General features: G+C 32.2%; 1 protein-coding gene across 2 annotated transcripts in view; it reads right to left on the reverse strand.

Annotated features, from left to right (window-relative positions):
• Positions 1 to 13948, reverse strand: part of LOC106463592 (acidic mammalian chitinase-like) — a 28646-nt gene extending 14698 nt beyond the window's left edge. Inside the window, exons 1-8 of one of the 2 annotated variants that reach the window (XM_022391124.1) lie at positions 13768 to 13854; positions 12966 to 13072; positions 10733 to 10852; positions 9302 to 9599; positions 8639 to 8765; positions 6142 to 6266; positions 5229 to 5358; positions 2099 to 2254 (exon numbers count right to left, since the gene is read on the reverse strand). In XM_022391124.1, the coding sequence (XP_022246832.1) occupies positions 2099 to 2254; positions 5229 to 5358; positions 6142 to 6266; positions 8639 to 8765; positions 9302 to 9534 (771 nt within the window). In that variant the 5' untranslated portion in view covers positions 9535 to 9599; positions 10733 to 10852; positions 12966 to 13072; positions 13768 to 13854. Of the gene's footprint in view, positions 1 to 2098; positions 2255 to 5228; positions 5359 to 6141; positions 6267 to 8638; positions 8766 to 9301; positions 9600 to 10732; positions 10853 to 12965; positions 13073 to 13767 lie in introns of both variants that reach the window. The other variant, XM_022391123.1, reaches the window with a different exon arrangement.
• Between the last annotated feature and the right edge of the window lie 241 nt (positions 13949 to 14189).

The raw sequence follows: 14189 nt of genomic DNA on the forward strand, positions 1-14189 counted from the left end.
CCCCACATTGCTAAAGTGGCGAGTAGTAACCCTAATTACTATGCAAGTATGCTTGATGTTCTTGACTCATATAGCTCAGAAGACAGTGAAAGTGAGTCAAGTGGTGTTCAAATGTGTGATGATGAAGAGACAAGAGGATGCTGGCTCTCCATCTAGTGATGATAGTCAAGATGATGAACTTGGACCCAGCAGAGAAAGATGTAAACAGCATCGACAATGGGAAACATTTGTCCCAGTCGCAATGTGAAGAGGTGGGAAGCATTGGGAAATATACATTCCAGCTGCAGTGAATGGGTTAATCATTAATACTATCATTGTTATCAATAACAAAATATTTTGAACCGTTCTTAATTATATATAAAACTTGTAATGAGTCTGTCATTACAAAGATTTAGTATTATTTAAAGCCTGTTGTAATATTGAATCAATTCTTAGATTAAGTTAGCAGTAGTATCATGAAAAACATTACATACTAATATTGGTTGTCATATTACAAAGTCAATTAGGATATCAAATATAAGAGAAATCTGAAAATTTTACATACTTCTGTAACTGAAACAAAGCCACGAGCTTCCTTACCAAAATCTGCCTCCACTTGCGCACATTTCCAACCAAACCAACACCTGATCCACCACAAATCAATATCCAGAGGATGGTATGAAACCCCCCCTCTGGATGACATCCCTGGTCCAAACTTTGGCAGTATTGGGTATAGTTCATCCAGTCTGCGATAGGAAAAGGATACCCAGCTACAACCAACATCCAGCACATGGTAGGAAGAGGGACCACAAACCTGGGGTGCATCTCCAGTCCAAAACCTGGAGGCATTGGGCATTTTTAATCCAATCTGTGATAGAAAGAGGGATACCAGCCAGAACACATGTTAGGACGTACTTAGCTGGACCATCTCCAACCAACACCTGACCCCCGGGAATCTACCTCCATAGGATGATAGGAAGGAGAAATGCCATGATGGGAAAAAGCAATATATATATATTAATACAGTATAGTGCTACAAACAAAACCTGGTGGTATTTGGAATTGTACATCAAGTCCATGGTAGGAAATGCTATATGCCATCAACACCCACAGAATGCCACCACCCTACTTCCAACCGAGTGCTATGATACATCACTCAGGAGGACAGGCCTCCATGGTCCATCACCCCAGTGGCTAGGAACCGATAAGTGGCAAAGACTGCATCACCAGACAATGCAATGGGTGACCACGATACCCTCTTTTGAAAAGCCGAGCTACCACACTGACGGAGTCGATCAACCAACACCCGGTGGCATCTGGAACTGCACGTCAGGTCCGTAGTAAGAAGGGTCTCAATACCATGGAACATCAGAGATGGGCAGCAATCTCTATCTGATTTACTCTTGTGTGTCCATGAGTGTACAGTCTGGGATGAACATATTTATGAAGTAAAAGACCACTAGAGAGAACTACTAATGGTTCTACGAAACACCCCACCTATACGGTGTGCATAACCTAATTCTGCGATATAACTGTTTCGGCACAGATGACAATTGAACAGAAATACACAACTAATACCTGGTGGCATCTGGGATTGTTCATCAGGTCCACGCTAGGAAGAGCTACAATGAAATTGACATCAAGAATGGTCACAGGATGGACAGTGTGGATTTTTAAAAAGATTATACCTGGTCAGACACCACTCGCCACAGAGTGGGGTCCACAATACACTAGCTCCTGTAAATAAAGAAATAACAAAAACATAGTAAAGAAAATCTAAGTCTGTAATATAAAGGAAAACGTCAACAAATTTGTGAGCAAAAACAAGCACATCTGTACAATACTATTGCCAATTAATGAGTGATTAACGAGTGCAAATGTGGAGAGGGTACTGGTTACGATAGGGGTTGTGTCATGCTCCTACTTGTGGAATCATTTACATGTGGATATGCAGAAGTGGTAGGCGGAAAGCTAGTGGCGAGCGTTGAAAATTTGCACTGATAGAGGGAAGTACTATTCGAGAAAAGCTATTTTGTGAGAGGAGGTAAGATATCTTATTGGAATATGCCATTTTCATGTACTTAAAAAAACCAAACTAATGAACATTGTTATTTCTCACCTCATCATAAGTCATTTCTCCCCCTCCAACTGCAGGAGCATTGAACCCGTGGATATAAGGAGTAGCCAAGATGTAGGTATGTGCATACGTTGGAATTCCAACCATTATCTTTGAACGGGGCATTCCCTTTTTGACCCATTCTTCTGCTGACCATGCCTAAAGAAAAAAATATATATTTTTTTACTCTTTTTTTATAAAATATATATCTTTTTTTTTAAAGTAGGTGTTGAGAGTATAAAAATAAAACCACCATCCAATATAAAGTGTATACAATCAATAAGTTTAGTCATGGATCTTATGGCTATATTTATAGTTTCACTACATTATACTTTTCTTCTGGTACTGGATTAGAAAATCAATTTCTGAATACTAAAAGCTTAATGCTTATTTCAACATGTAATAGAAATTCCATTATTGTTAAGGCTTACTGGACATTTGAGATAATTTAAGGTACAAGTCCCAAATTGTTTATAACTTTTATAAATGGACATGAAATCAAAGAAGATTTGCACATAGCTAGTTGTACAAAGAAACATTTTGGAGAAAATTGATAAACATCAGCACAAAAAGCCTCAAGAGCATCTTGATTCTAGAGTAATTTCTGGAGGGTGGGGAAGAATGGTAAAAGTCAGGTCAAAGTACAGCAATCATACATTTTATTTAAACAAAATTCTAACTTTTAAAGAGCAGGGTGCAAATTACCTTTCTTCTTCTTCTGTCCTATTGTCAGTGTCCATTTGTTGCAAAGCTATTTTTTGTATTCAAATACAAATGCCCAACTTTATCACTATACTGCAGCAATTTCACTAAACATAACATTATATACAGCTTAGATCTCCAATTTCATGTCTCAAATCAATATTGCTAAGACTAACATCTAGACTTTCTGATTAGTATTAGAGTGGTGTGTAGGCATACCATAGGTTTTCTACCTTATTTTAATGTAGAAAGTTTTTACATTTTTCATTTATTCTGAACCTTTGCAGTTATTTGTGTAGCATGTTTCCCAAATCAGTTCACTTTACTTCATTCTAGCTGCCTTTGTTCTTTAGATGTTCTCTAAAGCACATACCTGCTCAGCCCACAAGAGATATTGATGTAATGCTACACATTGTACAGGAATTTCGATGATAGCAGTGTTGTTTAATGGTAGGGCAGATGATATCTAGAGGTTATGGTCTCCCTTATGCTGAAAGAGAATGACCAGTGATATGGGTAGCACTAGTTGCCATGGGTAAATCAAACATTTTCTGTTAAGTAAGAAATGTTAGATTTAAAGTATTATATGCAAATATTAAAATGTTTTCCAGCCATGCTTGTTTGTCCAATATTTTCCTGTTTATCTCTCCTTATGTTGCTTTCCAAATACTTTATGAATACTCATCTATGTTTGTTAGTTTTTAAAGTTTAGTTATCATGGAAAATAGTATTTTATGAATTTTCCCCATATATATATATATATGTACATATGTACAATGCTGAAATACACCAAAGTACTCTTTATACATATAAACCATAAAATTGCAATTTAATGGATAAAAAAAAAAAAAAAAAAAAAAAAATTTATTTTGAAATCTACCATCATGCAGATACTTGAAGTAGACTTTAACTTAACGGATACAAATATAACACTTCGATACGAGTTGATGATACATACATTTACACACTTTTGTTGTTGAATGGAGATTTGAAGTTTACGTCTTTCAAAAAAGTTCAGTTTTAAAAGTACTATTTCAAAGAAGTTGAATGTCCATAGTCATGATTTACCCCAGTTTCAATGTAATATGATAAATACCATTACAGCAAAAAAGCAAAGCTACAGTAGAAGGTAGTGCTTAGTTCAGGGCCTAATTCCATTGTAACACAGGCTTTACTGCCTGGCAAAGGGCAGTTATTTATTGTTCAGTGCTATCCTAATGCTAAGGTAGTTCAGAGCTAACCCATTCATTTGAGTTCAGTTTCCCTCTATAAACATAGTTTGAAATCGTCCGACATATATAGCATTGGATCCAAGTATATTACTTTTAACATATGCTCTGTGTGTGAAAGGACTTCTTTCAACTCCAACAGTTAGTAAATCATAGAAAAGTTGTAAGCTGACTCAGTAAAATAAATTAGTGTGACTACATGAATGAGTGAGTGTTGTACCACTAAACATGAGAAGAAAAATTTGGTTAAAAGATAATAAAGGATAAATTGACATGTGTACACAAAATTTATATTTATTTACTAATTTTTTATGGTGGTTATGAGGTTGGTTGAATTGACTGAACCCATAGAGATATACGATAATGAAAATAACAGATAAAATATAAAGTTTTTCTTAAAAAACATTTGATAATTATCTGGAGGTTATAAAAATTTTGCACCTGAAATTTGAAAATTTTCTGATACAAACTATTTTTACTCTTAAAATCAAAATTACTTTGCAGGTTGGATAGTCAACATTCAACAACAACAACAAAAAAAAGGGCATGAGAAAAACATTACTTAAAAAAAATCATATTTTGTGTATGAAAGCCTTGTAATGTTTACTGATAATATGCAAAATTTTGTAAAGATATGCTTACTAATTTAAAAGTTATAGCACAAAAACTATAACAGGTACAATATGGTTATGAGATCGGTCCCTGAGACTGATCCCGTGCCGAAAGGGTTAAAGTATGCTCCTCTTTATACTAACTGAACACTACAATATTCTTTTGTTTGGTCCCAGATTATTGCTACAACATTTTTTGTGCCAATCAGGCACATCTTTTTAAATCTTTACATGGCCAATATGATTTGTAGGAGTATTTGGCACTCTACACAGGCAAGGGTTAATTTTGAGCCCTGATGAATAATTTGAGAGTACTGAATCATTACATTACAAACCCTTCCTAAATTAGCTCACAAACAGATCCAACAGGGTAAGTATCAAAATATTCCCAACTTTACTATATCACTGAAGTTTTCGTCATAGAATTTTAACAGATAATATTAAGATTGGTCACTATATTGCATGTTTCACTGGTATAAACAGCACTATATATCATCAGTTTGTGCTCTGTTACATGTTTTAAAGAAATATGCAAATATAATAGCCTTTAAATACAAGATAGTTTTTCATTTTGTATAAAAACATACATACTGTATTTAAAGTTGCAAAATATCCAAATTCATCCTTCCTTTTATAAAGAGGACTGTTATGTCCAGTAAATGGCAGATACCACGTAAAGTCATGGTAGTCGTAACTCATTAAGTTGATAAAATCAACGTACCTGAAAGAGAAAATAAAATAAACAACTTACTACTCTCCTCTTGTTAGAAATTGAATAAAGATCAAATTATTCAACAGATTACATGCTTGCATCTGCTTGTTTAATGCTAGAAACAGTACAAGTGTTTGATCTCAAACCTAAAGATCATTCCAGGATCAAACTAAGTCCAGAAGTAAAATCTTTATTGCCATCAACGTTCCTGCAGTATACATCTTCAAACCGCTTGTTACGATATTTTTTTCAACCATCTATTGACAAGTCTCAAAGCTCAAAAAACAAGGCTAAGCAATAGACAGATTGAAATTAATGTTAAAAAAAAGGAAATTGTATATATCATGATAGAAAAATATTTCAGTCTTCCAGATAACATTATCAAAGTTCCACAATGTGTAAACAGTAAGTTTATGGACTTACAAATCTAAAATTCAAAGTTCGATTCCCAATGGTGGATAGAGCACAGATAGTCTACTGTAGTTTTGTGCTAAAAATAAGCATTATAAAAACAAGAAGCCTCCATCATAAATTTAAAAAAGATAAAACTTACAAAACAGTACTTATTATTGTAATAAGTTAACTGCCTTGGAAGGTAGTTTTTAATGTGGTGATTTTAGTATTCCTTTTACATTTTTTAAAAAATAAGTTGTTTTCCATTAAAAATAAAGCAAAAAAAATTACAATAACCTATTATCAACCAATTTTTTACTTTATTATTAACCAACCTTTAATATATTTTATTTTTATATACAAACTTTAATGGTATGACACAACATTTTAATGTCTTACTTGGCCAATGATGGTATATCATATGATGCTCTCATGATTGGTAGGACTGCTGCTACTGCTACAGACAGCAGCAAAGGCTTATTTCTATAGTTCTTTCGCTCTGAATTTATAGCATTTCGGAGATCCTGTAAAATATTAAGTAATTAGTTCATTAAAAGAAAGATTATTTTACTTTGAAAATAGTTCAATCTAAAATAAAAATAGACGTACATATTTGATAAAAACAGACTACAAAGCAATATGCACTGATTAGGAACCTTTCCTTACCTGTCCAATGAGAGCCAGGGAATCAATAATTCAAACTGGATTGACAAATCAAAATCGACACTATTTCTTTATTGCTAAATAAGCTATATTCTATTTCTTTATGGTTTCTTTCAATAATGGTATGGGTCAGAATATATAATATATCTGAATTTATTACCTTCTATTTTTTTTTTTTATCATTATAGGTTTTTATTACACATTGTTTTGTTTTATTAGCTTAATATATCTATTTAGAACTACTATAAGTCTCCTAAGTTAAATGAACTTTGTGAGATATTATTGGGTTTAAAGCCAAAAACATTATTAACAGAGATTGTACTCAACTGCCAAAAATGAAAAAAAAAAAAAAAGCTTTCTAATCTTTATAAGTAGCAACAGAAAGTATATTTAACCCTACATATTTGGGCCTGTCTCTTTTGTGTATGCCACAACATTTTACAAAGTAAAGTTGTTTGATTAGACTTTAAATGTATTATCAATGTATATCAATATATTTGGCATGAAAATGTATTTTGTAAATCAAATATAAAGTTTTACCTTCTTAATTTCAAAAAGAAATGTTTAAAAAACCTCATTCCTCATTTTTCTTGTCACATGATGTGTCCAATCTCTAATTTCTCCCTTTCAGAATCTAAAATTGAAACCTCTTAACTTTTTGATATGCCGAGATATCAATAAATTGTTCAAAGCCACCAGAGGGCCATGTTTATAATTAACTAAAACAGAACATTCTCCTCCACATAAACCCTTTATAAATCTTCATTTAGTTTTCTCCTCTGTGAACCATTACTTTATGGGATTGTTTGAGTTTGTGTGAAGCATATGTTGCTGCTCTAAATGCTAAGGGAAATTTTTAGCCTATTTATAACTTATTTAAAAGGCCCGGATAGGTTACAGTAGTTTTGAGACATTCTTTCTAATGATTGATATAATTTGTGTTCTAAAATGCATATCTGATAGATACAGAAACTCTGCTATTGTCATACCAAGCTTCACTAGACCCTTTGCACCACACAGAAATACTTCCTTTATACTTGAATGACTATAACAGAGTATGGCTTCCACTAATACCTCCTGTTCAACTGTTGCACACCTCAAGCAGCTAAATAATGAAATGGATATTCATACTATTCCATACAGACATACCTGTCAAGTTATCTATGGATTTCTGTGCTATTGGACCACTGAAACAGGCACTGAAAAACTGCTGTCCTCACACACTAGATGAATTATGGAAAGTAGCAGGGAGGGGTGGTGAAACTTAGACATGACAGCCTTCAGACAAAGGTTTTTGCAATAGAAACTACACTGCAAGGCTATTGTCAGTATGCAGCACAGTAAACATGGTTAAATGGATTATGAGAGCATGATGAGGATTCAAAATCATAATGTAAGCAGTGTTTGTACCCAAGATCTGTTAGAAAGTAACCTTGCCTCAATCAGAATAACATTACTACAAGTGTTGAACATCAAGCAACCCTCAGTGGTGTTTAGGTGTAAATTAGTGAGGAAATTATTTACGTAAAGTTAATATTGTGTTAAGTTATACATATTGTTCTGTGACAAACTGAAGTAGATAACATGGGATCAGAGTTGAATGTAACACACACACACACATCTATAGATGCATGGTAGTAATGAGTCAAACCTTTCAGATGAATTAAAATATGCGACTGGTTGGGAGGAGGACATCTTCGAAATAAGATTATGAGTGGAGAGGGAATTATATAATGAATTAGGCAGCATTTATCTGTTTGGGCCTTGATGCACTAATAGCTAGCTCAGTTGGTAAAATACTGATGTGAGCTAAGGGGCCTGGACAGATTGTCTTCACCTATTTCAAATTATTTAAATGTGAAAAAGCATCTTGAAGATTAATTTTTTGTTACTTTTGTGAAAGATTTTTAGCTAACGTGACATATACTGTGAACGCTTAGGGTTTTTATTTATTTATGTTTTGTCTGTTCATTGTATGCCGAGAAGATATTCAAATACTTAATATCATCTATAGTTTCAATACTTAGTTCACCCCTGTAATAAAAAAAAAAAGCCTCACAACATCTCAAAATAACTTTTTTAAACACAATTTTTTTAAATTACACTGTTATGTCATTATTAACTAATTCAGGATGAAAGGAAAAAAATCGTGTACTTTGTTCACAATGATCTTAAGAACAGGCTCTTTTCTTACTATTATTATTACTATGACAAAAATTGCTCAGATACTTACCCTCAGAAAGAGAATGAAATTTTTTTTATCCTCCAGTGATGAACCATCCCACACAGGAAACTCCCAATCAATGTCTATTCCATCAAAGTTACATTTGCTCAATAGACTTATAATTGAACTAATCAGCCTATTGAATAATAAAATATACGACTTGTATAGTTTGTCAATGAAAAAAATGGTTCCTTTCAGTTTTAACAGTAGATTATTTTAAAATGTCTTACCTCAAATTAAGTACATTAATTAAAAGTAATAATTTATGAATGATAAATTTTGGTTCTTGCCGAAATACTCGATTCCGAAATTTTAAATACTAATAGGAAACCTCACACGTTGACTTTGTTTTTAATTAACGGGAATTGTTCTATGATATTGTGAGTATACGTGGAGGGTGCATATTTTGTAGTTATGCCACTGGTCACATGCCCAAAGTTTTATAAGCTTTAATGGTCCAATTATATACAGAAAATTGGTGTAGATGTAACAATTATGCCAAATGTGGCTTACTTGCAATAAAGTATAGTCTACTTGGTTGTTACCCTTAGCTTCTGCACTTTTATAAATAGCATTACACATCTCTTTGATGCGTAAACAACATAAACAGTGGTATAAATCTCATGAAGCAGATATGCCATTATACTGAGCAAACTCAAAGCATATTCTTACTTTGCTCGATTTTGGCTGGTACTGACGGAAGGCGATATTCCTTTAGCTCCACCTCCACCACCAACAGACAGCATAACTTTCAGATTTGGTACAGTTTTTTTCAATCCTGTTACCAGTTCATAGCCATGGATATCAGATGGATCAGCTGGAACTAGAGTGTTATTTTTTACTAATGCAAATCCTACAATGATGTGAGTACACAAGGTAGTGTTTATCTTGGAAGGTTGAAGCATCTGACTTCCCTCTCCTTGCCATCGGTAATAACAGACCAACAAATAGTCTGTATTTGTTTTAACACCTAACAAGAAAGAAAGGAAGAATCTCTAAAAATATTATTAGATTTCTAAAGAGGCAGTCACATGTATAAACCAAAAAATCGTAATGTACGAAATGACAATATCCAAGCTATTCTGAGGTGTCAGTGAAGTTATGGTCAGCAAGAACAGTGTCAGTCGAGTACCAAGTATCTCATGTTTGTAAGGGCACATGACATCAGTTTCCAAAAAATTTCTTTAATCTCTCTTCCACCAATATGATGTACAATATAGTACAGTTGACAGATGGTTTTTAAGAGACAAGTAATTTAGGCATGTCTATGGTAACAAACGACAGCTGTTTGATGCAGCTCCTGCCAAGCCTTACCTAAATAAAAGCACATCTTCCCAATTGGTGAGAAGAATTTTGATACAACTTTTGCCTTAATATCAGCTGGCTGTAGAAAATGTAACTGGTACGTGCTTACAGGACTTCATAAAAATTTCAATGTTTTCAGAGTGATTTTTCAAAGTACAATTATCTACGTTATGTATGCAGATCTTTGGAAAACATAACACTTTAACCCCCAACTTTTTTTAGGGTGTAATAATTTGGAGTTTGTGTTGAATAAGAGTTATCCATATCTATATGAATAAGACTAAACTATCCTACAATGGATTTTTATCAGTGTTTGATACCAGAGCCTTACTATATATAAACATTTTACCATCTATTTATTTCATCTTAATAAAAAAAAAAAACAATTGCAATCTCTTAACTACAGCTTAACCTGGGATTCTTAACATCAAATTAGCTATTTGATACTCTAAAATATAAAACAGAACATTTCTTACCAAACCCAACTTTAAATTCAGAATTCATTGCCCCAACAGATGTGAATGTGTTCAAAATATTCTATAGGTTTACATGAAATAATATTAAAACTGCATGAATTTTTCTAATTTTGTCTTTGATGTAAAATACAGTCCAAAAAAAATACAATTGTCACAAGGATATAAATGGCCGTAGATTTAAAATGTACACACTACATGCTTCTGTAGTTTCCAAATATTTTTAAACAAGTTAAACACTTAACCATCAATTTTACTCAAAAATATAGTCTTCATATTAGTTTGGAAGAAAAAAAAAGGGGAAAGTTCAAGCCAAACATTTCACCTGAAATCACTGGGAATGAAATCCTAACATTGTCAACTGAAGCATTCTGACGAAGCAATGGAAAAACTGCTTGCTGGATTTTTTCAGCTCTTTCATGGTGTGCAGAGTATTTGAGAGAATCTGAAAAAGTTAAAGAAATCTATAGATATAAACATTAAAAAAAAATACCTGTAGAAAAATTCACGTACAAATAGACAGACAGACCTATAAAAACAGTAACAAGGAATTAACATAGATTAGAAGATAAATCATGCTAAGTTCTACAAGTACACAGAGTGAATGTTTTATGGAAAATTGATAAACAGTGCAGACAATACAGCATTTATTATATGTGCTGCTACAGGTGTCACAAGAGAACAGGTGCATTCATTCTACCCTAAAAACATTAAGAATGGAGATTTATACTACACATCATTCAAAGAAGAAGTTGGCTAGACTTAACAATAGCTATTTTATTGCTGTTACAACATGAAATAAGGAACATTAGTGGAGATTAGCGAGCAGAATCACCAAAATCGTCAAGACGCAGAACCACAACTTTTTAGACTCTTTACAAGCTGTAATATTATCAGGAATGAGACATTTATTTTACTTTAACTTAAATAAAAACAAGCTTTGTCTTAATACACACACACACACAGTAACAAATGAAACCATTTCTCTAATAGATATATTTAGTTTACTTCACCATGATGTACAGGTTCTGCAGCTTTATAAATATATTAAGTCTTAGTTATAACACCAAGTTATGTGTGTTTTCACTCACTATTGCCAAGAAATAACTGATTGGCAACTGTTCATTCATATTCAAAACTAGCAGACTAAATATTATTATTTCACTAACTTCTGATAATTACGTTATGAGTAATTCTTTTTCAGATCTCTGTTACTACATATATTATCCCAGCAGTCCAATAGTTTGAAGATGTTGGTACACCCAACAATCAATGTTTCAGTCACATTACATACTAAAACAGCCACGTGATTATTTGTAGCTACATGTGCTAACTTAGGCTTAAGATTTAACAAAATAACTCTTTCAGCAAGTTGTTCAGGTAATGCCATGTTCAAGAGCAATTCATTTAAAGTCTCATTCACACTTAATACCTTTTAACTCAAGCTCATTTTCAAACACATGAGACATAGGAGTTACAGTACGCATGCATTTAATCATTATTTTAGTTCATTATCATAAACCTAGTTGCTCATTAAACCAGAAAAAAATGTAAACAATAGTTCTTTAACACAGAGATATATACTATACATTTTCCACCCCATTAGTTAAAGTATAATTTTCAAAATTACACTGTGAAGTAGCCAGCTTCAAAATGGGTCTAGGTGGAGCCCAGTTTCCATAGAGAGCAAGTAATTCTCATATATCAACTGGTTAATGATTTTATAACTTTCAACAGTTTCGGTTTACATATTATTAGAGTTGCCTTATTTTTTTTATTTTTTTATAATGCTAGTAATAATATCATAACACATTTTTCATATAAGTTAGTGTGTACACTATGCACAGAAAAACAGGTATGGATATTGGTTCACACTATATGCGATATAGGCAAAAATACTATATACGTTACTAGAGCAAAATGAAAACGTGTGCTTTAAAATTTGAAATAACAATTTGTTAAAAAAGAATACTAAATTTGATTAAATAACATTGTATGTTCTTAGAAGTGAATAATATATAATATGCTGTTATAGATACAGCAGTAGTAATCAAATTTCACCTACAGTTTCAAGTTGCCTTTTACACATTTTATCTTTTCCCAAATCTAAAAAATGAAAGAGAGAACTGAAAAATATCCAATACCATCAATAATACATATTCAGTTAACTTTGTATGTTTGGGTCATATTGAAATAGTCAATTATACCTTAAAACTTGAGCCAGAGCAAAGCAAATAAAAGTTTCTGTGGACCTGAACAGAAACATTAATTATTTTAGAATCATTATACTTCCACTAGCAATTACAAATATTACTAGCTTTTTAAGCTAGATGGATAGCATTAGTTTTAAAGCAAGTTCAATGACTGTTTAACATATGCTAAATCATGAAATTATACCAAGAATTTCCAAAAAATGAAAAAAAATAAAGAACATAAAAATAAATGAAACTGAAAAAATGTTGGAACTGTTACTGTTAAAAGCAAACTTATAAATATGAAATGGATACAAATCAAATGCAGAGACAACAATTTGATTTGATACCACTCCTTACATTTACCTCACAAGAACATAGATTCTGCTTTTCAGTGATAAAAATAAATAAAAATAAACAAGCATTCAATCATGTCATCCATTTTCATCTGGATTGGAAGAGGTCAAGGTGGGCTATAGAAAAAAACAAATTCAGCTCAAACTTTCAGCAACACTGCCTGGTACATACTGTAATTGATTGAAAATATTTTTCAATGTTTGAACTCTCATGTTACCATACTTGCTTATACATTTTTGTATTACTCTGACAAATCTAACTAACAATTTCAATTCTCACTAATTTAGCTGCTTTACAAAGAAAAAAAAAAGTATTATTGTCCAGAACCAAAATAATGCTAGTACAATATATTTATAAAGAATCCAGGACAACTAGACACCATACTAAAAGTAAAAAATGACAAAGTAGAACATTTTAGACACCACTTGTTTATTATAAACTAAAACAATAATTTTCTCCATTATATGACCTGTATATATATCTTGACCTACTAGTACTACATTAGCAGTTTAATTTACTCCACTATATGAACTGTACTGATCAAGGCCTATTTTATTAAAATTTTAAATATACTCCATTATTTGAACTACGCAACTCTAAGTTTATTATATTACTAGTAAAATTTACTTCATTATATAACCAATAGCTGAGTAAGGTAACTAGACAATTATGTTGCGAATCAGCAACTATTAGAATCAGGAAGAAAACAGTGAGCCTAAAATACTACTACTATTAAGCATTCCTGATTCATTATGAAATCTTAGGTTAAACTTAAAGACTGATCACAACATTAATTAACTCATCTACTTACTTATATTGTAGCTGTCTTGGTAATTTAATGAATTCGTCAATGCCAAGGTTGTTAACACAATTATTAATATTAACCCTGAAATAAAATACTTTTCCCACATTTTTCATTAAACTTCAAAAATTAAATAAATAGCCGTGATCAACTATATCGTTTAGCTATACAATATACTACAGTTTTTTTTTTGTTTTTTTTTGTTTGTTTGCGAGTTATGGGGGCGCTATCAGCAGATGATATGCCCCCAAATTCCCTGACCTGATTTAGTTGAAATATATACTGCCATTTAACAAGAAGTTAGTAGTTACATATACTTTTTTATTATTATATATATTATTTTATTTATTTATTATTATTATTTTTTTTTTGTGTAGTTAATTGTTTGACACTAAAATTCCTAAAATGTCACGTTACTGGGGATAAAACAC

The sequence above is a fragment of the Limulus polyphemus genome, unplaced genomic scaffold, assembly GCF_000517525.1.
Source record: "Limulus polyphemus unplaced genomic scaffold, Limulus_polyphemus-2.1.2 Scaffold1442, whole genome shotgun sequence".
In the NCBI taxonomy this organism is placed as follows: Eukaryota; Metazoa; Arthropoda; class Merostomata; order Xiphosura; family Limulidae; genus Limulus; species Limulus polyphemus.